Genomic DNA, 26,108 nt, shown 5'->3' with positions numbered 1-26,108 from the left:
AATGCTGTGATTTACATATATTGCAAACTGCACTCATCATACAAGTTTGCTATTCCAATGCAAAAGCATCCACAAGGATTTAAACAAATCTGCATGAGAAATATCATGATTATATTAGCAAAAGCAATACAAGCTGAATGGCTTTTCCACCTTTTTTTTCTTATAATGGGCACAGAACAAAAATAAATTAGAATTTGCAAGTTAACTTTATGCACCATAACAAATGTTCTAAGTCAAAAAATGCAGGATATTAGAATTCAGACCACTGTGTGAATGCTCATATGGTATGAAAGAACTTATTGCTTTAGGTGTTTAGATACACATACTGAAACACCAGTACTTATGCAACCAAATGGTGAGCTGTTTTTTTTCCAAGGGAGCTGTACACCCTTGTCTTTTAATATTGGATCAGCTTTATTGTGAGCAACACTACTTTGAGCAGGTGCAGGCACAATTTAAGACCATAGTATTTTACTTTTAAAAGCACAGCTTATTAGTTAACTCTTCTGCAGTTCTAAAGCCAAAACCCAGCTTTAATAATTTTCAGTGTCAGCTAATACATTTCATAACTGATGATGAGAGCAGTATTTTCACCATCTAATTCAGCTACCTCACTTGGGTGAAATTCTGATTAGTTGCTTCAGTAGTGAGACTAACTCTGTAACAGATGGAGTAATGTATAGTTAACTCCCATCCTTTACAAGCATTTAGTCAATGACTCTAGGAACAGGAACGGTCCAAATGATCTAGCAAAGTCCATCATCCTACTCCAATTTCCAAACAAGGAAAGTCTGAAGGAAAGAATGATGTAAAAATTACTTCGTATTTCTTCTTTTCAAGAAGCCAGTCAATATGATCATCTTGGTCCCGCTCCTTGGCCACAACCACATCTCTTGGGCTGATGATATAAAAAAGTGATTCGCCTTCTGAATACTCTGCAAATGCAGACACAGTTTTATTATTATTATTATTATTATATTTTAAGTAAAGTTCTTCTTTTTAGCATACCCCTCAGGGGAATTTACAAAGAGGAAGACAGCAAGGCTACTCCTGCAGGACACACTAGTTTGGATGCTGTATTCCCCAAGAAATTAAAACTGGTTCAAATGGAAAAATATATTTTAAAAAAACACTACAACTTATTGCAAATTCCGATTCATCCACTATGCGTAAACTTTATGATGGTTTAGAACCCATTATTATACTTTTAGAGGACTATTACACTACACAGCCTGCAATAAACTTATCCTTCCCATCAAGGTCAAGGCCACCAAAAGCATAAATGATAGATGCTATAACCCCTGGGGACACAGTATATCATTACAGCAATGCATTTACAATGCTGCAAGTTAAGGCTATTTGTATAATGCATTTTCTTACACCATAAGCCTTTATTTTTGAGTAAACGCAAACAAAAAGTACTAAAAGGTCAAATCAAATGCAGAAGATGACTGCTCTGAATAGTTATCATTTGGACAGAACCGTGAAGAAACAGGAATACTTTGTAGGTACAGAATAGAAAACCATTCACTGTCCAGATCAGTTTCTATAAACACATACAAATACACTCTTGAAATAATACGCAATTCACAAAATAATGCTTGTCTTAAAACCATACATAACATTTAAATTTTTCAGATAAAGTAGAATATTAATAAAGCACAAAAGTACAGCTGTGGACATCAATGTTCTGCTTTGGAAGATGTATAAAGAAACCCCAATTCTACTGATAGCAGCTATGTTTTTGAGGTCAGGAGGAGATAGACTGTATTTCTAGTGGCTTAAGGGCATAGACGTACACAAAGAGTTTTGCCAAGCCTATGATTTGAAGCATGCTGCCCCAGAGGAGATACTTAAAATTCAGATTAATGGATTTTAAAAGCCAGAACAAATGCCTCTGTATAACACAGGCTACAGAATCTTCACCAAGAATTCTGCATCATCTTTGCCATGCATTTTTCTGAGCTACAATATATAGGTCAGAAGACTATCCCATCTTTAAAGGATGGCATATATTGTGCCAAGGCTTAATGTCCCTTCCTGTTACATAATTAAACCTATCTTCTAGGTGAAGCTTGCCAAAATCCAGCTCCTATTAATTCCATTTTACCATTGAGGTCTGTAATATAACTGGCAGCTTTGTCAGTACAGAGAAGCTAAATATCAGTGGGCTCCTTTTAAGTCGACCCATGTACATCTTACTTTTGAAATTATACTTATTCAATCATTCCCTCTAAAGCAGCTTTTCCAGACATTGTGCCACTCATTTCATTATTCCTGAAGCCCTTTGTGTAAAAAGAGCTCCTATGGATCATATGTTCAATAAACTTCCTTCAAAGATATTGCCTTTGACAATACTGAACATTACATGAGGAATATACTTCTGCCTTCTCCAGTATGTCTGACCTAATAGCTGGCATTAAAAATCATGATGTTTAAATACACACGCTTGTTTTCTTTCATATGACTGGTTCTTGTGGATTTCCACTCTACACTTCAGTGTCATAAGCAGTTACAGCTATTCAAGGAGATGACAAAAAGATGACATAAAAATGAAAAAGGAGGTTAAGGACACTCAAATAATTTTTTAAGCAAGGTATGAAAACAAACCAAAACAATATTGAGAACACCTACCTAAATGATAATCACGACATTCATTTTCCTGAAATCCTCGTACTGTTAGTGCATCAGAAGAGATCTCCTCACAGGACTCAGGCAGGGGTTGTACAATATCGAGTCTAGGCCTTGCACAACACTCCACTTCCTAGAAAAATGACACCTTAGTCACCTCCTATACTATTTACCTTAGCAATACCAACTGGTGGTCATCTATAAACAAGGCTGAAATTCAAAAGCTGCAAACATTCACAAAGATGCAGTACTTTGCACTGGCTACTCAGCTGCAAATCATACAAGTTGCAAAGCTGTGCTCCACAGAGTAATTGCATCTGAAGTCAAAGGAAAGTTACTCCAAGTAATCCAAGTTACTCTTTGCTTTCCTTGAAGGGGATCAGTCTCAAGGAGGAGGTATAGATACGACATAGGTCCAATCCTACTCCTGAGTTTGCCCACTACTTTTCTGCTCTTGGTCACAGAGGTTTTCAGGGCTATCACAGATGACTATGAATTGCTTCATTCAACAAGCAACAGAACAATTTAGAACTCATAACCAGCTGGGCTCATGCCCTGAAGGACAGAGCTTTATGAGCTTGGTATTCTGGTATTAAAATAATTATTTTATTTCTTTTTTAAAACTGGTGTTTGATTTTAGGCAGCCAGCAGCAGCAGGGAAAAATTAACCTGAGAATAATATAAAAACTTTGCTGTCCTGATGAACTTAAGAGTAAAATGAACTTTTAAGTGCAATGTAGGTGGTTATGGTAAGATGACATAATGGATTTTCGCCTTCTGTCCAAGTGAAACTGCTGTCTTCAACTAGCTGTATTTTTAATTAAGTCAAGATCCAAGACAATCCTGTACTTTCTACTTCAGGCTGTAAATTATAGCAAAATATAGAATAAAAGAGCAAGAACATATAGAAAGTAGATTTAAGCAGCTCTAACCTACCCATCTGGAAGTAGCACCACTTGGGTATTTTCTAAATTTAACTGTTCCAGGAAAAAAATACCCAAACCAAAAAACTTCCAAAGCAATTTCAACTGTGATCTAATTTGCAATAAGTAAGAAGATGTCACTTGCAAGCTGTGAAATCAAGTGTAGGAAGACAAGTGTTCCTTGCAACTAAAGGACATTTTTGTAGTGAGCAGCAATTCTGCTGCAAGCTCAGGCAGTTTGGGTTCCACACTAGAAAGTGACCAAAAAACACTAACAATGGAGTTTTCATCACAACAGGACACAGATGCACCATCAGGGACAATTGCACTTCTGTTCCTTCTACAGCTACCCAGAGAACTGAGAAGTTAGTGAAGTCCAGCATTTGGAATTTGTTTAAAGGGCTAATTAAAAGCAAATACATGAGAAAAACTTTTTCCTGTGTTCAATTACCATTGTATCACCTGAAATTCCCTTTTCATCTTTCTTTCCTAAAGCAACTAAAATGAGTTTAACCTTTAGCAGTCACTACCTCGTTTACACTAGCTCCTTTCCTGTACTACTTTTTAATTTACAGTGGCATCCCAATTTCCTTGCTCCCTAGCACTTCAACCCACCACTTCTTCCCCCTTCCTTATCCCATTTGTCTGCTTTCTTGTCTTTCACCGACTCTCCCACACTGTGCAGTCTCTTTTGGGAAACACTGCTGTGACATTACTTTTCTCCTTAATAAATACATAAATAAATAAAAAAATAACAATCTGACATCTTGAAGTAGAACTAGAAGCTAACCCAAATGATTTCAGAAGGCTCATGCATTTGTTTGAGCCTACAGCATTTCATTGCCTAGCAACTTGTGCACCCAGTTTCTTAAGGTTACTATGGTGATGGTTGTCTAACACAGACATGCTTATCAAAGAGATGATCAAGAGCATCTGCCATTCTCACACTGCAGCTTCAAGGATTTCCTCCACTGCCTTGCCTTTTATTTGGCACTGTGAAATCAATGTCGGAGACAGACACGGCACTTCTCCATGCACAGTAAAAATGGCTGACAAGAATTCTAATTTCTACCTCTCCACACATGGATCTGTGTGTATGCGACTAAATACCTTAGAAGAACAAGGAGATAATGACACCACTCACTCACAATCATTCATTCCACCCCACAGTCCCTCTTATGCTTGAGTTGATCAACTTCACTACTCTCATTTCTTTTGAGATGCAGTGTCAGCAAGCTCCTCTTACGGCCAAACAAGATTCTTTATTTCTTCTGGTGCAGAAACATTAGGAAGAAAGAGAGAAAAGGAGAGGAAAGAGGTGGGGGGGGGGGGGGTGTGTAAGAAAGGAAGGAAGAAATTGCAGAAAGGACTAGCTAGAGACCTTCTCTGCATTCTGCAAGAAAAAAGGGAACCCAAACATGATTTTTGAAAGGTAAGCACATTAGTTTTCAACTTCACCTCCACTGACCTTGTTTTATGGATCAGAGACATTTCAAGCACTGTTCACTACCAGCAGATTACAAATTTTTTCTCAGATAATCATATTTGTATGACTAGTTTAAGGCCCAACTCACAGGCCAAATGAATATCGTGAAGAAACTGAGATAAAAAAACTACCGTTTTTTCGGAGATCTCCTTTACATATGAAAGTATAACAAGCTGGTCACAGAGAGGTGCAAGTCCACTGACGTAGAATTCAGTGTCAAATTGGAAAACTGAAATACAGGAAATAAAAACAGACTTAAAAACATGAATGTGTATGAACTACTACCTAAGAAAAACTCACAGATTTTTAGAGACAATCAACAGCATACAGCACCACTTTAGAGAGCTCAAGACTTAACACATATAGCAAATCCAGAGATTTTCCCATTGGATCAGATGAAGATCTACATTTAACAGATTAAATTACATTAAAGCTTGCAAAAGGAAATGTTTGTGCTCCAGGATATGTTAGAGATGAAACATTTGAAATGAAGGTGCAGTCTGATTTTCAGTAATCACATTGAAAAAGGAAGCAAAACAAAAATCACACTCAATAAAACAAGCAATAAGTAGTACAACTTCACTGGTTTGCATATTCACAGCATGTTCATGTGGCCATAAGAGAATTGCACATGCTGCATCTATTGGTATACAGGAAAACACAAAGATCATTATTTATTTATCATCACTTTAAACATCACAGAATATTTTACAGATATACTCATTACAAAGAAAACACAGTTCATAGTATCTTTTCCTGCTCATTAAACTAAAAACATAATTTTCTGAAATTGGTCTTGAAATCGAGATAGTTACATGAGATTATTTCAAGAAAGAAAAACAGAGTGCTGAACTGTATTTACAAGAAGAATTAATAAATGAGACCTCTGCCACAGAAACGGCTCTTTGTTTTTATTCTGCTGGATTTACAATGCACCACTTTTTGTGAGCTCCTCTCTCATGGGGACAAAAACAAGGATCTTCGAAGTGCTTACATTAGCAAGCCTTGTAACTATAAGCTTTTAAAAAAGCATCAGATACTTCATTATTTTCTCCCAAAACATGGTTTTAGGAGAATCTAAGCATAAGTAAGAAACAAAAAGTTTCCTTCCTTACTGTTTAGCATATTACACTACTAATATATATATATATAATTTATTTATTTATTTGTTTGTTTATTTTATTTTCAACTAAAATTTACTAGCAAGACAAACAAAAAATACAGTACAATGGCATTAAAAATAAAGCTGATTTTCTTTAGCTAAGATAATAAGAAGGAACAGGAGAAATAACTGTCCTCCCATAAAAGGAGAAAAAATACAATGAAACAGAGTATATATTTGACACCTGTCTCTCTACAAACAACCAAGCACTGTTTTTCTTTTAATGACTGCTGACACTTTGGCATCACTGAAGGACCACACTACAGCACAAGGATAGAGCACTCTATCCATTCACGGAGAAAAGGTTCACATGTGTAACCATGTACATAATTATCTTGTTCTAGCCTACGAGACTGATGAGATTACTTTGATTGTGTCACATGTTGTTCTCAGTGATGATTTTAAACAAATCAGTTCAAAACCAACTACATACCTTATTCTCAGTTTAAAATTTAGTATTTAGCATTTTAAAATAATATGGAAGGCAGGATTAAAAACATGGAAGAGAAAAAACATGGGAAAAAAAAAAAGTGAAATCCATAATACTATCAAAGAAACTTTAAATTCAGCTTTATAGAAGGGCCAGGAGAACGCTCTCAGAGGCATATAAAATGTGGTTTGTATTTGAAGAGGAAAACAGCAAGGTGAATTATCATTTATAATGACTGTAGAAACAGCTTTAAAATCCATGTGTGTTTCTTTGTCTCATACTAGAACTTAAGTCCCTTTTGCCAGTGAAAATGCTTGTAATACCCAATGTAATGGTGTATTTAAGATCAAGCAGAAGTACTGATCTGTGAAACATAAATAAACAAATAAAAATCACCACTTCAAGTTTGGTTTTTGAATAGAATATAGTTTCCTTGGTTTCACTATCAGCTTTCTCTTATCTCAACTTTCTCAAGAGGCGTTGTTGAAACACAATGCTCTAGCTCTGCAGCTACAGCCTTGAACAAAGAATAACTGGCATAGACAGTGCTTCTTGACCTGATAAAAACCTTTCATGCTGCTAATCAAAAAAGTCCTATTGAAAAAAGAAGATGGAAGTAACAGCTGCACAGAACAATAATAGGTTAAATTGACTTATTGTCTGGACACTGAGTTGTGATCAAGGAGGAAAAGAAATCCAACATAAAGGCAATGCAGAAATGCTGTTAATTTCAAAAGGATCCAACATAATTAAAACAAATGTAGTATTGAAGTGAATGGAAATGACTGAGGTATGGCCATGTATCATACATGTTTATGCCTGTCATAAGAGAAGATAGAAGATAGGCTGACAGTGGATCTACTCCATGTTCAGCATTTATGTACAGACGTCAAATAAATTACCTGGAAGCAAAATTAAGAAACCTGTAAATCTTTTCTGCTGCTCATTAAATGAAATGTATTAAATATACCAAAATACAGAAATGAAATTATATATGCTACAATAGTTACCTAAACTGCATAAAGCCACTTTTTCTGGGATTTAAAGATCCATGCGTACATGACAAACTGAAACGAAAAGGAGCCTATATTGTTTAGTCAAACCTCTAAAAGCAGCCCCTGCGTTGACATAGCAGATTTTGAAGAGTAAAACTTAGGCTACACTCAGAGGGTTTTACCTCTGATTTCACCTAAAAGCACTGGTGGTGAAGATACCACCTTGAGAACTCTTAAGGGCATGGCACACTGTGACTTATAACAATGAATACAAATTTTCCAGATGTTTTTAGTGAGCTAGGTAATTTATGCAAACCAAAACACAATACAAAATGGCATGATTTGATTAGCTATTATTTTGTGCATGGAGTTGCAATTAACTTAAAGTATAACTTTTTTTTTTCCTGACAGTATGTGAATTCAGTTCCAACTAGAGGAAAAGGCCCCACATAAGTATCACTTAAGCTACAAAGCTGATTTTCTGAAAAACTCTTTTTTTCCACTGAACCAAGAAAACCTTGCTAACCAACAGGAAAACTATGCAGTCTTGAAGAATTTTGGGGCTTAGAGATTCTGAGGTTTGATGACAAAGAAGTCAAAATCTTGAAGAATTTTGACTCATTTTATGAAGCAATTTATAAACTATAGGTTTGGCTTGTGGCAAAACAGATGAACGAAAGTCTAAGCAGAATCAACTGTATAATTATGTTTGGGTTTTTTCTTCTTTTTTTGGCTTCTCAGAGTATAGCGGACTTGCTTCAATAAAATGTTTGCATAAATCACCTTATGAAGTAAATTTCCTATTCATCACATTCATCAATTAAGCCTTACATTCCGTCTACATAAAGAGAAATATGTCGGTACATTAGATCCCATTAATCTCACTTTACAAACAAGAAAATAAATATTCCCATGTATACAGATTGAAATGTGCAATCTCAATGCATGATGCTAACTTGCCATGCAGGTGTGAAGCTACTCCCTTTTAAAACACACAGATGTGTTGTTACAAGCATAGCCTTGAAACATGTAATTTTTAAATCAGAAATCTGTTTTGTGGGAAATTTGGTAGAATGCAAAGGGAGACAAGTATTCAAGAGACATTGCTGCCTGGCTGGTACCTGGAATTAAGCTGAGATTCCTCAGATAATATCTGGACAAAAATAAATTGAATAGAAATTCTCTAATTAACTTGAAGTCTTTTACATATTTCTGGTGTTAATCTCTATTTTCTGCTGTCATTAACAATGTGAGTAACTTGAGGCAGAGATAAAATACTTCTCCATAAAAGTATATAAAATTCTGACACAGCCAAGGAAGACTAGATTACCTATTTTCCTTTGAAAAGGCATTATATTAACTGGAGAGTGTAATTAGTTATTTAGCAACGAGCCTTCTCATAGATTCCAGTTGAGGAAGGGTTCCTTGCTCAGACCAGAAGCTGTGCAGCATTACAGCTTTTGTACATGCTTCAGGAGTGAGCACAGAGGTCAAGCCCTCTTTAAGAAGGATCACAATGGCATTTAGTCTATGTTAAGCCTGTAATTCAATACCAATACTTTCTAATCAATACACTACTTCACAGCAGTTGCTGACAGAGCTAAACTGATAGGATCTGCTCAGCCAACATATGTTTAAACCTAAACAGAAACACTCACTTGGAGTTTATCTTTGACACTGAATGAAGACTCACAGAGGTAATGAACTAAAAACAATAGCAAGATTGCTGAAGAAAAGCACCACTAATATACTGAAATATGTAAATTAAATTCGCAATGCCACATGTATCTCAGTGTACGAGACCTGTATAATTAATCTATTTTCTCTTACAGATAATCAAATCATTATCTTCTTTAAGATAAAATAGCTAGAAAGTTCAGTAACTTTCACACATCGTGGGGTTTAGCATCACAGCAGATACTGAAATTATTTCCCACCTTAGAGTTAAGTATCGGTAACTCTTGAGACAGAAACAGAAGACGAGGAGGTACTTCATTAAACAGGATCCTATGCACCTAAACTGCAATGCAGGAAACACTGTTTCCTTATTCACTTGGCTGCAAAGTACTGAAGAAACATTTATTATCTACTAATGCCATTACAGTTTTCTACGATACCACCATGCAACTCAGGGGCCCTCAGAATGGCTTTAAAACAGCATAAACCTGAATCTGTTGACACATGACAGGACACTGTTTTATCATAGACTCCATATCTCCATATGTATCACCCTGATGACCAATGAAGTTTCCTGCTCCACTTCTGGTTTTCTTTCCAGGTGAAAAATGGTAAAAACAGGGAGAAAAGAATTTAAAAAACACCACACCACTAAACATGACAAAAGTAACACTGTGTTAAGGGTTTCGCTTTTTGGAAGTCTGTTGACAAGATCTCATGAGTCAAAATATCTGAAGGATACTCACTTGTCCTTGCATTGAAGGATTATATTCTTGCCTTGTATAAATTCTTTACTTTATGCAAGTATATCAATTTATGCATTCACTTTGGATATTAGTGGTCTTGCAAAAAAAACTATACTGTTTGCAGGTCTGACACAAGATCAGACTTTCCAGCTACACCTTTGAAAAGTAATGATGAAATAAAATTGAAATAGATGTTATGGTATGACATACTGTGGTCAAGAAGACTTTCAGTGTGACTATATGAAAGACTATTAATTTATACTGAGACTTGAACAAACAATGTCTCTCTCTTTTCTGTCCCAATCCTCCCAAGTTCTAGAGTGCTGTGGATGGCATTTAGCAGAGCAATTTCAGTGCTTTGACTTGAAACCAGAAAATAAAATCTCAAGCACATCATTAACAGGTTAAATGAGATAAAATACCAGTTCTCTAGGCTACAGAGAAAACTACAGGCCAGAAATTTTAACATGAAAAAGTTACTTCCACATAAATCTTTATCCTTCATGTCTTCACCTAAACAGCCCAATGACAACTTTTTATGTTTTTTAATCAAGTTCCAATAGACAGTCAGCTAAAACTAGCACCATCCATTTAAGCACATTATAGCTGAAATAGAAGTTACCTCTGTTCACTTCTCAGTATGTAACCAAATCCATTTACTTATTTTCTAAAAGCTACTTACAGGTACAGAAAATATTATATTATATTATATACAGAAAATATTATATACAAGCCTCAAGATCTGAGGCTAAAATTATGACCAAACTTTTCCTTGATAATATTATTGTGAATATCCTAGAATTCTGCAGTTAAATAGTCTGTTTGCACTACGTAATCCTAAACAACAAATAGTTTTCAGGTCTCAGTTAATCTCAGGCACACTACCAATCTCTCAGTATTCAGACTCCCTGCAGAACTTAACAAGTCTCTTAGATGATTTTCAGAAGCTATTTTAGAATAGTCCTTTCCTGAAATCAGAAAACAGAGCATACACACACATATGCCATACACCATTCCAAACTGACATGATTCAGGATCTTGCTTGAACACCCTATCTACAATCTCATGTTACTTCAGTCTAGGGAGCATCAAAGCCTACAAACTGTTGCCAACTCTGGTCTGCAGAGTCAGAGGGCCTGTTTATCTTCCCAGCACTATCTGTTCCTAGATACTTCTTTTCCCCAGCAGACACTTTTGTGGACAGTTGTGACTTTTTGTTTACATCCCCACTTCCCTTCCAAATTTTCTTTGAATTCCACTTTACTTTGTCAAGAACTTTTCCAATAATCAATAATAATAAAAATTTATTCACATCAGATTAGCTAGAAAAATAAGAAAGCAAACGAAAATATGAAATTCAGAAGCCAAGAAAGGAAACAAAAATAAATTAAAATCAATTTCCTAGCACTACACCAGAGATTTTTATGGGGGAATAAAAAAAAGAGAAAAATGTTATGAGTAGTGTAGTCAAACAACATATAATCAAATAAAGTAGTATCTGTTTTCTCTTTACTGCTACACTGACCATCAATCATTTAACCAAGATGAAAAGTCAAGTTCTCTAAAGGAATCTGTATGAAGGGAAAGTTAAGGCATCCACTGTTCACACAAGTATCTCTGATATTACATCATCACAGAACTTAAGGTTCTCTAGGAAATAACCCTCACACCTAGGCAAGAGGGCATTATGACAACCTCAGCAACTAAAAATGAGGAGACATTTATGTTACAACTACATGTTGCCCCCAAAATGTAACAGTTTTGTTCTGACTAGAATGTAGAAGACTTTTAAAGCTTTTTGAAAAGGAGTGAAATCACACAACCATACCTATTTCCACGTAGCGGTTTGGTAGGTCACGCATTTCACTGGCATGCCGTTCTTTTACTGAGCAAATCTAGGAAACAAGAGATTTGAATTGTTATAAGGAAGCTGTAATTCCTAAAATGACACTAACTTTGCCTCAATAAGAAAAGCAATTTCTGAGAATTCTCCAACACGGATTTCTCTATTTTGAAAAACACAAGTTGTGAAACAGTAATGATCAGTAACACATCAGTAAAGAAAACCACATGGAAAAGTAGTGGTTGTAGTTCACAGCCTTATAAATATGCTGGGAGAGAAGAGGACCACATAAAAGAAATGTGAAAATACATGCCCACTATGGTTTCTTCACAGAAGCATTTATTTGAGTTTGGTTTTGGTGTCTTCTCACACTTTGCGTCTCATTACCTTTCAAGGTACCTGATTCAGTAAGCTTGCCATTGCTCCTCACAGTGACAAGAGGGGAGTATGTACATACAAAGAAATGCAAATAACCAAATGTGAAGCACAGGCAAATAGAAGGGGCAAGACAGGTGCCAAACTTAGGACAAACCTCCTCATTTATAAAACTCTAAGCTTAATGCTCCAAAAGCTTTTTACATATCACCTACCTTACTCCACCCTCCCTTTCCATCTATTCCTATCAGGCACTTTTAATTTCCTACTGTGCAGTGATGCAGCAGTATGTTATTAGAAAGCAGCTAACAGGCTTTTAACAAACTCATGTCATGTGCTGGTTTGAACAAATAATAATCAGTCCGCACCACAGAAGTTTGAAATGCCAGTTTCCTGTTGAAAGATAACAAAACCCTAAGCAGTCTGTCCTTCCACCCACCCTTTTTTTTTTCGCCACGGTTGACCAAAATCATGTGGCCATTTTAGCAGCTGCAACCTCCTCAGCCCCCAAACTAATCCCCTCCAAAAATACCTCATGGTAAGTTGTTCTTCCTTAATGCTAATCCAAATAAATGAATTCAACAGCACACTAAAAGCTTTCAAAATCTCTCCAAGGACTGAAATGTCCCTGAGGAGTACATTTACTGCATGCTCTCACACAGAAATCTGTCTGACTGCTGGGTGCCTTTCACTCCTCCTCCTCTTGAGGGTCGGTCCAATGACATTTCTAAGACAGCAAGAGTTCTGAACACTGGTCAAACCAAATTCTATTTTTTTCGATTGTCTTTACTTTTCAGAAACAATCCTCTGTTTGTCTGTGATAACAGCAAGCATTTATTACAAAGACAGGTAATTGCACCTTTACTGAATTTCCCCAGCCAATAATCAGTGTTAAATTATCCTTCCAGCAAAGGCTGCAGGGATACATATCTGGGCGGAGGCTTATGTCATCTCGAGGCACATTGGTAATTCTTTGCTTGGAGATCATGTCAAGTATCTTCACGCCCTGAAAGTTTAAAAACAAGAGAACTTTATTCAGTATGACAAACTTCTACTCACCATTTTGTACGCTAAGGCAGAGCAGCTTACGGCCTAAATTTCAGAGCAGGGCTGAGTGTACCACTGGAAAAAACTGTTGATACAAAAACCCATCTAACCCATGAGGTGATAAAAGGAGTAAAGGGATCAGAGTAATTTAGATATTTTAAATTCAAATGCCAAATAAAAAGACATAATAAGTGATTGAGTGACAGACTAGTAATTCCAGTCATGAACCAGTTTGGCTTATAAGGCTGGTGCTACCCCTGGAGAAATAAAAAGAATCCCAGCTTTTTCACAGCAGTCCCTGTAGAGACACAGAAATTTCCACCTTGAAAAAAAAAAGCAACAGCACATAGGATAAATGAATTCAGTCTCAAGATACACATTTCAACTCTTATATAAAAACAGAAAAGTGAGCGTATTTAAACAATGCTTGGTTTTGTATGCTGTGATTTTTTTACTCCCTCCTCAGGAAATCTCTTAAACTAATAGAACAAGAAGTTAAAAACCAGGAAGCTTAAAGTCATTTGAGAGACAGAGGCAAAAAACCACCAATAATTAGATTTTTCTGTATCATTTAGACAAGGTAAGCTATAACCTTTCCAATAGCAAAATGGAGGTTAATTTCATATTAAGTAATTACTTGTTCTTGGTAATTTAAAACAAAAGTCTCTTGAAATTAAATATTTTAGTAGGGACTTCTTTTCTGCCCATAGATCTTAGAGAGTGAGTCTTCAAATCACAGTAAAGGGGGATGGAAAAGAACTTGAAGGTCAGCAACCATGATGCCATGCCAGGATTTTCCTAGTGGCAAAACTGATTAAAAAAAAATTCCTTTGCCTATTGCAGTTCCCTGCATTGTGAGTTTCTATGTCCACAGCTGTACAAATATACAGATACAACTGTTTAAATGACATGGGGGGCTCATGGTCTAAGCCAGGTTTTGCCTTTGTTTTTAACCACAACGTAAGTGGTATGAGGGTGGCTGCAGAGATTTTTTTTCAGTGATCTTTGTCACTGAAGAACTGTGAGCATGGAATACACTTCCACTAGCATCTCATCAGCTAGCAGACATCAAGGTTTCTAAAACAAACAAACAAACAAACAAAAACTTACCAAAACATCTGCAATGTACAGAGGCCAGATCTCTCGGTAACATAAACAATCTTATTCTTTGTGTTTTCTAAGCTTATCTGATAAAATTTTTAATCTTGCCTTAATTGCATTTTAATAAAGTTGCTTTTTATAAATCTTACTACTTTGCCTCCAAGGATGATTTTCAGTGACCCATACCACATCCTCTGTTTTTCTACATGGCAGCAGATCTTGTATGGGATAGACCAGCTCCCATTTGAAGTAGCTTTCAAGATAACAGTGTAGGATCTTCTTTGGTTATTAAGTGTTGAGAGACAGTTGTTTAATACAGTAAGTTTTATATAACAGCAAGTTATTTAGAGTTATAATATTGTGTGATATAGCATGTTGCTTGCATAGGTTTACTTGCTTAGCATAAGTAGCTGGATTTTTTTTTTTTTTTTGAAGTCTTGGGTGCTAAGCTCTGAACTTACACCTAGATATGCTTTTGGCTGGTAATTAATTATTAATTAATTCTCTTTTTAGTAGTTGGTACAGTGCTGAGTTATGGATTTACTGTAAGAATAACGTTTATGACTTACTGATGTTTTAGTTGTTGCTATGTAATTTCCCATGCTCTGCCTGTGAGCAGGTGCACAGGAAGTGAGCAAGGAATCAAACGGGTTGGCTCTTTGGAGCTGCCCACTGAAAAAGTACTCCAGTCCTTGAAGTTTAAGTGTGGGGTGATGCATATCTGACTCCTTGAATGGTGTGAGAATGCTTGAGCAGTAGCTTCTCCACTAGCAGGTATGCCATTTGCATCATGAAAGGCCTTCCACAGTCAACTTCCCAACATGAATGAGCTAAAACCTGTCCAAATGGGAGTCCAGCAGCCAAATGCCTCTAAGGATTTGTCCCTCAGATGTCTCAGTTTGTAAAACTTGCACTATCAGCAACGGAGGGAGGAGAAGAGGGAAGGAGAAGCAGAAAACATGGGTTACCTATGCATCTGAAAAGCAGAATTAGACCTTGCCTAAATATGAAAACTAGGTAGCCATGCACACACAGTAAGAAGCAAGGCTATAAACATTTTCTCTGATTTGGGAAAAAAAAGTGTAACACAAAACCTTGCTAGAGAATGGAGTTTAAAAAGTTAAAGGGGAAGAGAAAGGGCAATAACCAAATATATTAATCTTTTGGAGGGCAAGTGTCATTTTATTTTTCTTTGAAAGATAGGCCCTGACCATGGCTTTTTGTCTCTGACAGATGGCTCTCAATGTTTTATCAGTACTCTGTGTTCTGCTGTGGCACATCATCTCTAGGGATAGCTCTTGTCCTATCCATTCCAGTAGATATCTGGAATATGTATTTTAATTGTATGGATCTGAAAAGAACAAAACCTTCAAATAACCTAATGTTATGTCAGTCAAGCCCTCAATGAAGCTTCCATTCTAACAGTTATTAAAGGGAAGCAAATAAACAAAGGTCCACCCTTAACAATTTCATATCAAACTTGTTTTGAAATATAAAAAAGAGCAACGGCTTTAAAATATTTTAATAAATGCCTCCCTTTATGATGGAAAAACAATAGAAAAAAAGCTAGTGTTTCAGAAATACTTTCAACACATTTTAAAAAATACTTTGGAATTTAGACATGACACGCATTAAAAACATATCCCTCACTGCTGAGCTGCAAAACATAGAGCTTGACCCATCAATTAGATATACAGTGATAGGTGAAATGTAACACTCAGAATGAATGTAATGGTTTCCTTTAAAATGTTACTTAGAACAAAAGGAGCCTATTTTCTTCTAAGTCTAACTTTCTTCTAGTGACCTAACAAAATGAGAAATTATTACTGTGTTTTTTTATAACCTACAACACTGAAAGTGCATATGACAACATCATTTCAGTACAAATTACAAAATCCAGACAGTTTTTGGTTTTTTTTTCAGGGGGTGGAAGGGAGTGGAGATGTTCTATTATTTATATAGAGAAGAATTACATAGGCATTCCTTCCTCAGTTTTTTTCCATAAATTGCACTAATCAAAATTCTAATCAATAATAGCGTACATTAGCGACCACCTACTTTCCTAGTTTCTTCAGAAGTGGCAAGCATATTGGAGAAACCTTACAAATCAGCAGAAAACAACAGAATAAATTTCTGTTGAAGAATTTCAAAAGAAATGACACATAAACCACTATCCTTCAATGCCTTTTATACCCAATTCTACCAATTCACAGTTTTTCAACTGAATATTCTGGCAATTATCATTAAAAATGTCAATAATCAGTGTAACACAGAGATTTTCTTGTACATGTAATGGAGGTGAAAAATACTTACCATATTATTAGCCCAAGCAATTAAGTGCCCCCTCCATTTTATATTTCTTATATTTCCTTCCCCTTCGTGTAAAACTGAAGGCTTCCATCTATTCATCCAACCTCTTTCATATAACAGCAACTATGAAGAAATGCAACAATAAATATTTCTTTGACACAATACTGTATGCAGACATGGAATTTATTTTTTCTTCATTATCCCTTACTCTGTTTGGATTTAAGAGCAATGACAAATATACACCTATTACAAAACAAAAGCATATACAATCAAACATTTTGCTATATATATTTACATCAAGCGTCTTGTATATTACAGAATTCCTGTTAAATTTTAAAAATATTAATAGGAAGGCCTTTCATCAACTTTCTCCAAAGAACAGTAAGTATAATTATTTACTTTTTAAAGACAAAGAAATTAAGGTATTTCAGAACCTATGTCTACAGCACTAGTGACAACACTTCAGAAAATTGTTAAAGAAATCAGATCACCTCACATTCACCAATCTTGACATTCACCAATCTCGTTAGAGGCTCCTTCCCTCCAAAAAAACCCAGATAGTCAAAGAAAATTAAAAGATCCCCAAGCCTGTGACCTGTTGCTTGGCTCCATGTGGAACTACACAGCCTCCCACAGGGGCCTAGAGATGCTGTGGTTTAGTTCCACATGTGCAAACTGCACTATACCACAAGTGCTGCTGATTGTAAAACTTGTGTGACTGGTAATCTCAGGTTCTGCAACTAAGGAAGGTATTTTAGAATATCTAAAAGTATAAGAGATGTTATGAGATGCTTTTCAGCAGCAAAGAAAAACCGAACTACATGCAGAAAGTCTGCACAGAAAGACTGGTTGGCTGAAGCATGGTGCTAATAATGCCAAGGTGCGGGCTCAATGCAGTTATGGACCATCCACTTAAGAGCTGGACTCAATGATCCTTGTGGGTCCCTTCCAAATCAGAACATTCTGTTTTTGTATGTCTTATTAAATTATTTAACAGCATTACAGGGAACTACTCAGAGAGAAGTTGGAGGGATAAATAAGAAGCTGAGGCATCTACCAAGATTATACTCTAAGGTATCACTCCTGCTAACTTTTGCATGAGTACGACATATGCACGGCCTGAACATATGAACATATATGTTCAGGTTGTGCATACGAACATATGCACAACCTGAACCCGAGCTCCTGAGTTCACACCTCACACTGGAAAGTGTGAAATAGCTGTCTGCAAGGATTTCTACCATGCTAAAACCCAAATGGAGTACTCTTCTTGCTAACATTTCCTATCTAAGATCCAGCTGTATGCACTTTTTTATATATGGTTTCCCACCACTTGTATTTGGATAAATACATCAAGTGTTAAGACATTAGTTGTTTAAAATAAGATCTTTACACAAAATATGAGATTTTAATGACAATTATCAGACTACCTGTCTCCTAAAGCCACCAGATGGCACCAGAAGACAAGTATTTTCTCCAAGAGTTTAAAGCAAGCACTAGATAGGGTAGTCTTTTGAGAAATTTTTGTGTGAATTGCACTGCAGATGTCAACTTTTAGTTCAAGCAAAGTGATTTTGTGTCCTTCACATAGGTCACATGAAGGCCCAACTTTCAGACAGTATAGATTTTTTGGGTAACTCTCACAGAACATGTTATTTTACAGCTGCCAGGGAAAGCCACTGAAAGCACCTACAAGTCAGTGCTATATGGAGGGATTTCCATTAGAAGACTGGTAAGTAGATGTTAAGGACAGGAGCAGCCCTCAGCCCAAATGAATGATCTCCACTCAGACACTAAAGATGCCATAAAATCTAAGTGCTGTGCTGATCCAGACTTGAAAATTACTTTTTTCCTAAGAAGTTGGACAGAAGAAGAACTGCTGCTTGGATGCTTCTTTCAATACTGTCCAATAAAGACAGCAGCAAAATACACGGTATTTGCATTGAGACTTTCCGGACAAAATTCAAAAAACTGATGAGTTTGATGTGAAAGGTTCAACCTAACTGATGTCAATTATATTAATTGCACTTGGAATTTATTCTGCTTGTGACTGAATTGTGATTTAAATTAATTTATTATACTCAAAATCCAGAACTTTTCTATGTGTTTTGGAACGGCTGCGTACTGAAAGCATCTCTCAAAATAAACAGCATAATTTCTTTCTTAGTCTTCCTTTCTGTCTCCACATTGAAATGTTAATCGTACCAGAAGGTAATTTAAAACTTCAAAAGACTTGTAAGAAGAAATCCATGGTTTCTGGAGGCACTCTTCTTACCATCTCCCTCTCTTTTTGGTAGGGGAAAAATATTTTAAGATTTTATTTGCCATATATCCTATACTATAGTAGTCACCATTCACAGTACTTATATTTCAACAGCAGCCAAAATCCCACTTTCTTGGCTTCTCTGCAATAGTTTGTTTTTCCTGTTTTTCATTTGCTCTCATAAAACTTTCTAGTCCTTTGTTGCATACAATACAGTTGTGCTTAGAATACTCTTCCAGTCTATCTTGCATGCACCACAGTTTGATAATGCAGCTAAAATAAAATAACCTTTAGCCTCAAGGTCCCCACCCACACTGTTTCACAGCACATTGCAATCTTCTGTTAGCTCACTAATTATTTTGTTAGCTCACTAATTATTTTGCGAGTCTTAGCTGTTTACGATTGTCCACCAGATCATTAAGAAAAATGACACACTGAAATGTATGAGACAAGAGGATGGAGCAGGACACTTTTTGCTTTTAAAAAAAAGTTGGATTAGAATACACGTTTTGGATTAGTGAATACATCTCTCTATATCTTTTACTAACAGGAGATTAATCTACACCAAAAAAAGCTCAAAACTCTATTTTAGAGTGCATTCATGAAAGAGAGTAGATGAGTGCCTGGACTTAATGGAGCCTGTCATACAATCAGCATTAACACTAATTACATGTAATCCTGGTTTTAAATTATATACAGGAATTCCCAATCCTCTGAACAAAGAGGTGAATGATTGCAACTTTGGAAGTATCAACATGGTGAAGTAATTCAATTTAATTTATTCTCACTACCAATTACTAGCTTCAATATACTGAAATAAAAGATGTCTGTTCTCACAGAAATTTCAAAGGAAACACACTTTTAATGATGCCTAGCATCACTACTTTGTTTCAACACAGTGCCTTCTGTGTAAAGATTTGAAGAAGTTTTAGTGAAGTGAAGGAAAAAAGTCTTAAGTCTTCAATTTGTAACTGAAGAGGAGCTTTTCCATTCCCTACTGCAGAACTGTTGGATCAGTTTTTATCTTACAAAATGAAAATTAGAACAAAAGTACCTGTAATTTCCTTGTCCTGCTCTTTGTCTAAGTGTGAAGATGAGCCTACCTTTGGCATTTGTCCTGTGTTTTGGTGCCTCTGTCACCACTTTCATCTCAGCCAGCTAAGACCACAAAAATCTAAAATGCTATCTCCATGGTTACAAGTGATCACTACAGCTATTTATTGTTTTCAGCATAAAAGAAATATTTACAGGCATAGCCAAGATTAACAGATACCAGAGAGTAACACAGAACAGCATGCCTCATGAAGACTTACTGTTTAATAGTTCATCCCTAGGAAAACATACAGCAACAATAAAAAAATTATACTTTGTATCTGAAACAGACAATGGGACTGGAATGAGCTCAAACAAGGCAGAAAATAATGTAAGCCTCAAGCTTTCAGCTGAAGATAAGCTTTCAAGATTTCGTCATAAAATGTTGTGTAGGGAGCTGGGGTGTGAACAGAGAGGAAGGCAGCAAGTACAGCCAAGGGAAATCATGCAAGGAGGCAGAGGCACACAGCAGCATGGGGAGGTATGTGATGGTAACAGTGAGAGATGAGACAGGAGTTACTGCTGTAGTTCATGGACAGAGGAGCTAGAAATTTTGAGATATTTAATAGAAACAAATGCCAAAGGACTTTTATTAGGCTTCACTTTTAATAACTCAACTGCCACATTCCAGCTGTTGCCTATTCACAAAAAGCTACAGAATTAACACCTTGAAAAGCAAATCCCACCGTCTTGCAGGCAGAGAGACACATTTCATACACTTAGATCCTCTTTGCTTGCCACCTCAGTCAATGAAAGAAAGGGTTCTACACAGACATTTGTAAAGCACACAACTATAGATTACATGCACATAGGACTATGATCCATTTGCTTTACACAAACCAAATTTATTACACCACATGGAGAATTTTTATTTTAGCAATAAAGAAGAAATGCTTATCTGAATACCCATAAAGAAGAAATGTAAGCAAAAAAAAAGCTTATTAAGCAAACCAGACATACTACATATCAAAGTCTCATCTGCTCAATAATATGGGATACATCTGGGCATTTTGCATTGCAGCAAGGAAATAACAGATGAGTAGTATTGTGGTTTGCTTGCTGCTACAGTTTATTTCCTACTTATGGTAAATTATCCAATGCATGAACAAATTGCCACAGTATTTACTCCTTCTTCACTTAAATCAGACTTTTGACTATTTACTGAGTGACATTTTATAGCTTACAAAGCAATCTGCCTTTCTTGTCTGGTACTCTTCTACCCAACATAATGCCAAACAGCTGACTATCTGCTTTCTAAAAATGGACTGTGCTGCAAACAGCATCCTGACAATTTAATAATTTGTCAAAGTACTTCAGTTATTACAAAGTACATATCATAGGGTTCAAAGGTAAGGTCATCTGCTTACTCACCACACAAAGTGCATCTGCTGACACTAAAAAGCAACAATTAAAAAAAAAATCTGAGACATTCCTTGGCAGATTGACTTTAACATAGAAATTCCAGAATCCCTAACAGCTATCACAGATCCCCAACAATGCTTTTCTCTTGCCACTTGTGCACTGTTTGCAATCACCATGCTTTCTCTGCATGTGTTGTTGCTCCACCTGGAGTGGAAAGAAATTTAGATTGTCTTGTTTTGCATTTCAGGCAAGAGTTACCATGGGTCCAGAATTGTGACACGGAAATAGGTTTTTTTGTTTGGTTGGTTTTTTGTTTGGTTTTTTTTTAATGAGACATTTTCCCCAGGTAACATTAAGTTCTCCCTGCTTTTATAAGAGAAAAAAAGTCTAATGTTTAAACACAAGCATTGATAAGCTTAGATGTTAATTCTGGGAGGATAAATGGGACAAACATATCTGTATTTGAAAACCAGTTCTAATAGTATATCTTCTGCAGCAAAAGAAACATTAAAATAATATAATATATTATAATTAAAATAATTAAATAAAATATAATTAAAAATATTTTCATATAATTATATGAAATTATAATATAATTAAAAATGTTTTCATATATGTATTTCCAACAAATATATATATAAAAACCCATTAATATATTATGTAGATATAGACACAGATAGATATAGAGAGATGACACTGTTGACAGTCACAGGGTACATCCGTTTTATTTTGGTTCTCTAGCCCTTAAAATGTTCCCAACTGGATAAGCAAATCAATACTTATTATACAAAATGTATGTCCTAGGCAAATGAGGAGACCTGGTCCTTTATGATATAGAATATTCTACTCCTATACTTCAGAATACATTTGCTTAATTTGTGCTGGGTCCCCACTACCATGCTGGGTTGAGAAGACTTAAAAAACCCCTCCATTAGCACACATTCAGGAGAGTGACTCAAACACTTCAGAGGACTCACTATCCTAAGTGTTTCACTACAAAAACCTTTGAATCTAGTTATTAATGTTAACAGAGATGATGTCTCTGCCAAGAGAGGAATCCCAACTTGTCCTGCTCTCCTTATGTTATCTTTACATAAGTCACAGTAGCTGATACCTCGACTTTGCATCTGAAGTAATATTCAGTCTTCTTTCTTTATTAGTTCTGTCTGTGTAACCCTCATGACATAACAGACACTTGGACTTCACGAAAATGTTTATTTAGTTCATGTATTGGGAAAGACCAGCACTCTAAGAGTTAAATCAAGAAAACCTTGTTTTCAGCTTTACCACCCTCATTTAGTTGGCTTTTACCCTGTTATTTTTTGAGATTAGAGCCTTTTTTTAAAAGGTAGAAGGTTATGGCCTTCAATAGCACAGTATTTGTCTTTTCCCTTGCTTTGAAGCTCTATTGTCTGCTCTGGACAGAAATGCCCTATTATTTACAATATATAGTATTCTTATTTCACGGTTACCATCATCTGCCAAATCAGCACAACAGTGCTGTAGTTAATTGCAGAGGTGAGGAGGGGAATAAGGAAGCACCTTCTTTCAGTATGGCACCTATTGCTTCTCACTGCAATAGTGTAAATTTCCACAGTACCTGTCTTATTTCTAGGCACAGATAATATTAATTCACTTAGGAAAACGGGTGAAATAAGCTTTGCCAACCCAAAATATTATCTCAAGTTTAACAGAAGTTTTCTTTTAAAGACTAATGCTTTAATAAGCAAACAATTTAATTAGTTCATAATACATTTTAGAGAAAAGCTTCTCTATATGCCTACTTAAGCAAAGTTAAGCAACCATATAAACATACGCACAGCAGAGTTAAGCTTACAACAGCTCACAATGATTACCTCAGTTACCCCAGGGAGCACTGCTCTTAAGCCAGCTTTAGGTCAGGCTGAGCTTCTAAGATGTAGCAAATCCCAGCATTACACAGCAATTCACCCAAGTTCCAGACATCCACCTGTGTAGGGAACTGAGGACCTACACTGTGCATCCCTGAAGCATGTCGCTAGGGTCTTTTCCCCCTTCTATTTCTTGAACATTTCCAGGATGTCCTGAGTGGATCTTTGAACTGAAAAATGTATTTTTTACACATTTTATATTGTTATGAAGAATATTTTCCTAAAAAAATACAGGCAAAGCAAACAAAAAAATGCACTCCACTTTAAAAATACTTACATACATTATGCCACCATTTCCAGAAAGCAAAAGCAAAAACAGATCCAGAAAGCCTTTGGATTAAGAGTTCACATGATACATACTATGTTTTTTAATGCACCTCAGGCAAGGAGCATAGCATTAGAGCTTTAAGCAAAGCTTTCCTTTTACATTTGCTCCAAAATGAAGATACTCTTCCTGTTACTCTTACCTTGGTGTGGATGAGGACAACAGGCAACATGCCTCCCACCACTGCCAGCTATCAGGGATGAAGTCACTGTATACATGCAAAGGCTAGAAGAGCACAGACCTCAGTAGCCACAGGAGGACCTGTCCCCCACCCTGAAGGAGTTCACTTTGGTTGCTTAACTAGGCACAAACCCTCAGACACAGGGAGAGAGTGGTGAGGTCGACAGCCTGAGGCTGTATGCTTCAGCCTGCTTCAGCCTCACTCTTGTGTTCAGCTGCCTGTTGCCTGCTGCCTCCATACTACACTTTGGCTTTATAGTTAAGGAGAGGTGTAAATGTTCAAAAAAGAAAAAAAAAAGTTAAAAAAAAGTAACTTCATTAGTAGGTGGAATTTAGCTTCCTGAATTTTCAAAAAGCATTTTGTGGTTGCTTTTACAGAAGTATGTATGCTCCTTTTGGAGGAAAGGAGAGAAGGGAAAAGGTTTCTACTGCAAAGCTAAAGGCTTTATTTGTTGGGTTTTTGTACCAATACAATCAAATGACAGGTGTCAAGTGACATCTGCTTAAATGCTAAGTACCTTATGTTAAGATGTCAATTAAAGTTTTCTGAGGAGGAAAGTTCCTCAGCAAAGCATGAATGTATTAAGAATGAGTATACCATTCCCCAGAGGACAGAATATAAAACAACCTGTCAAGTAATCAAACATAACCAAAGAGAATGTGTTAACTCCCTGATGTTTTCCTTTGTTCAGCATCAGGTGAATGCAAGATCTTTTACCACCTGGCGGAGCCCTGTTCTATTAATTCATTGCTTCTCTCCTTCCATGCTCCTTTTATCAGCACTGAAGAGCTTCACAAACTGGTGGCTGACACACACACACACTGACTATGCATTATTTTAAGGACAACACCAACTTCTACCAGCCAGAAAAATCTGTCAAGCACACATACCACTTAAATAAGTAAAGCACAGCTATGCTTTGAAACATATTACTGAACTGTTAATGAAAATTAAGATGTATTCAGCACGAGGAGCCTGTAGTTTTTATGTGCTGGTAAGAGAGAGCAATAACATTTGGTTTGATGCACCTGTGAGAATTGCTCATCCTTAATTCTTAACAGAAGGCAATAGAAAATTCCATGCATTCAAGAAACTGTTCCAAATAAAACTTTTCAGATTTTGACTGAAAATATGCAATGTGATATAAGATACTTGTGGGACCTGGAAACACCTCCAATCTGGAAGTCAGAATTGTATCCTACACTAATAAGACACTTAATGCACATCTAAAACACCAACTGAATCCAAATAGAAGACTACCTAGAGATGTAGGTGCTTGGAATGGGGTGACCTCTACTATACCAAGAACTCCCCTTAGTTCATTTTAAAATAACCACCAAAACCCCTCACCATGGAGAAGAGCTGATGAAGATACTTGGGTTTATTTCCTTAAAATAAAACACCAAACAACCAAACAAAACCCCATCCCAAAAAATCACCCACAGGCAACCCAAAATCAACACGTAAAAGATCAGTTTTAAGGTCTAACTTCTGCTCCCACTTCAACAATTTAAAATGGAGAAAATATGGCCCACGACATATAAATTACTTTTTTTTTTCAGACTATCTAGACAGCATGGTATTTCTACTCTGAATCTCAACTTGTTGCGACATGTTTTTAACGTAAAAATTGCACTTTCTCTCCCCCTGAAATCACTTTTAATTAACAATGCTTTAGAATACAATGCATAAAGAGAACGAAAAAGCAGAAGTCTTTGTTCTAGGTGTTAAAAGTCATATACATATCCTTCCAAGCTATATCAAAGGGCTATTTAAAGGTAGCCAAAGTTCATTTTCAATGCTTACCTTTTTTCCTCCTGTTACAAATTGCTTGAAGTGGGATCTTACAAATTGCGGATGAACAGCAACAATCTGGAGATGGTGGGGGAAGAGGGAAAGAGAGGATTGTGGCTTAATAAGAGTTTACATGAAGCACCACATCACTCTTTAAACTAGATAACCCTTTGTCAACTCAGTTGAGTTCTTTCTCTGAAGTAAAGCCTAGTTGTTTCAGACACTTGGTTGTTTTTCTTAAAAGATAACTCTCCATATTATATGCTGTATGACAAGTGTGATACTGAATGCTGTGTTACACTGAATAGCTACTTTTCTGTACAGCAGGCTGCAGAATTAGGACCAATCAGAACAGGACTGCTGTGAGCAAGAGTTACCCCAATTAAATCTGGTCTGGGGCCTGCCTGAAGGGCACACATACCTCAGCCCTGTTAGAGGACAACATTGTGTGGCAT

General features: G+C 36.3%; 1 protein-coding gene across 6 annotated transcripts in view; it reads right to left on the bottom strand.

The window, feature by feature from the left end:
- Window positions 1–26,108, bottom strand: part of VPS41 (VPS41 subunit of HOPS complex) — a 109,569-nt gene that overhangs the window by 30,480 nt on the left and 52,981 nt on the right. For all 6 annotated transcript variants that reach the window (XM_064420708.1, XM_064420686.1, XM_064420726.1 and 3 more), the window contains 7 exons: window positions 25,666–25,731; window positions 16,730–16,849; window positions 13,128–13,274; window positions 11,879–11,945; window positions 5,172–5,269; window positions 2,635–2,764; window positions 820–935 (listed from right to left, as the gene is read on the bottom strand). In XM_064420708.1, the coding sequence (XP_064276778.1) occupies window positions 820–935; window positions 2,635–2,764; window positions 5,172–5,269; window positions 11,879–11,945; window positions 13,128–13,274; window positions 16,730–16,849; window positions 25,666–25,731 (744 nt within the window). The remainder of the gene's footprint in view (window positions 1–819; window positions 936–2,634; window positions 2,765–5,171; window positions 5,270–11,878; window positions 11,946–13,127; window positions 13,275–16,729; window positions 16,850–25,665; window positions 25,732–26,108) is intronic.

The sequence above is a fragment of the Passer domesticus genome, chromosome 1 (genome assembly GCF_036417665.1).
Source record: "Passer domesticus isolate bPasDom1 chromosome 1, bPasDom1.hap1, whole genome shotgun sequence".
NCBI lineage: Eukaryota > Metazoa > Chordata > Aves > Passeriformes > Passeridae > Passer > Passer domesticus.
This window is presented reverse-complemented; position numbering and strand designations above follow the sequence as displayed.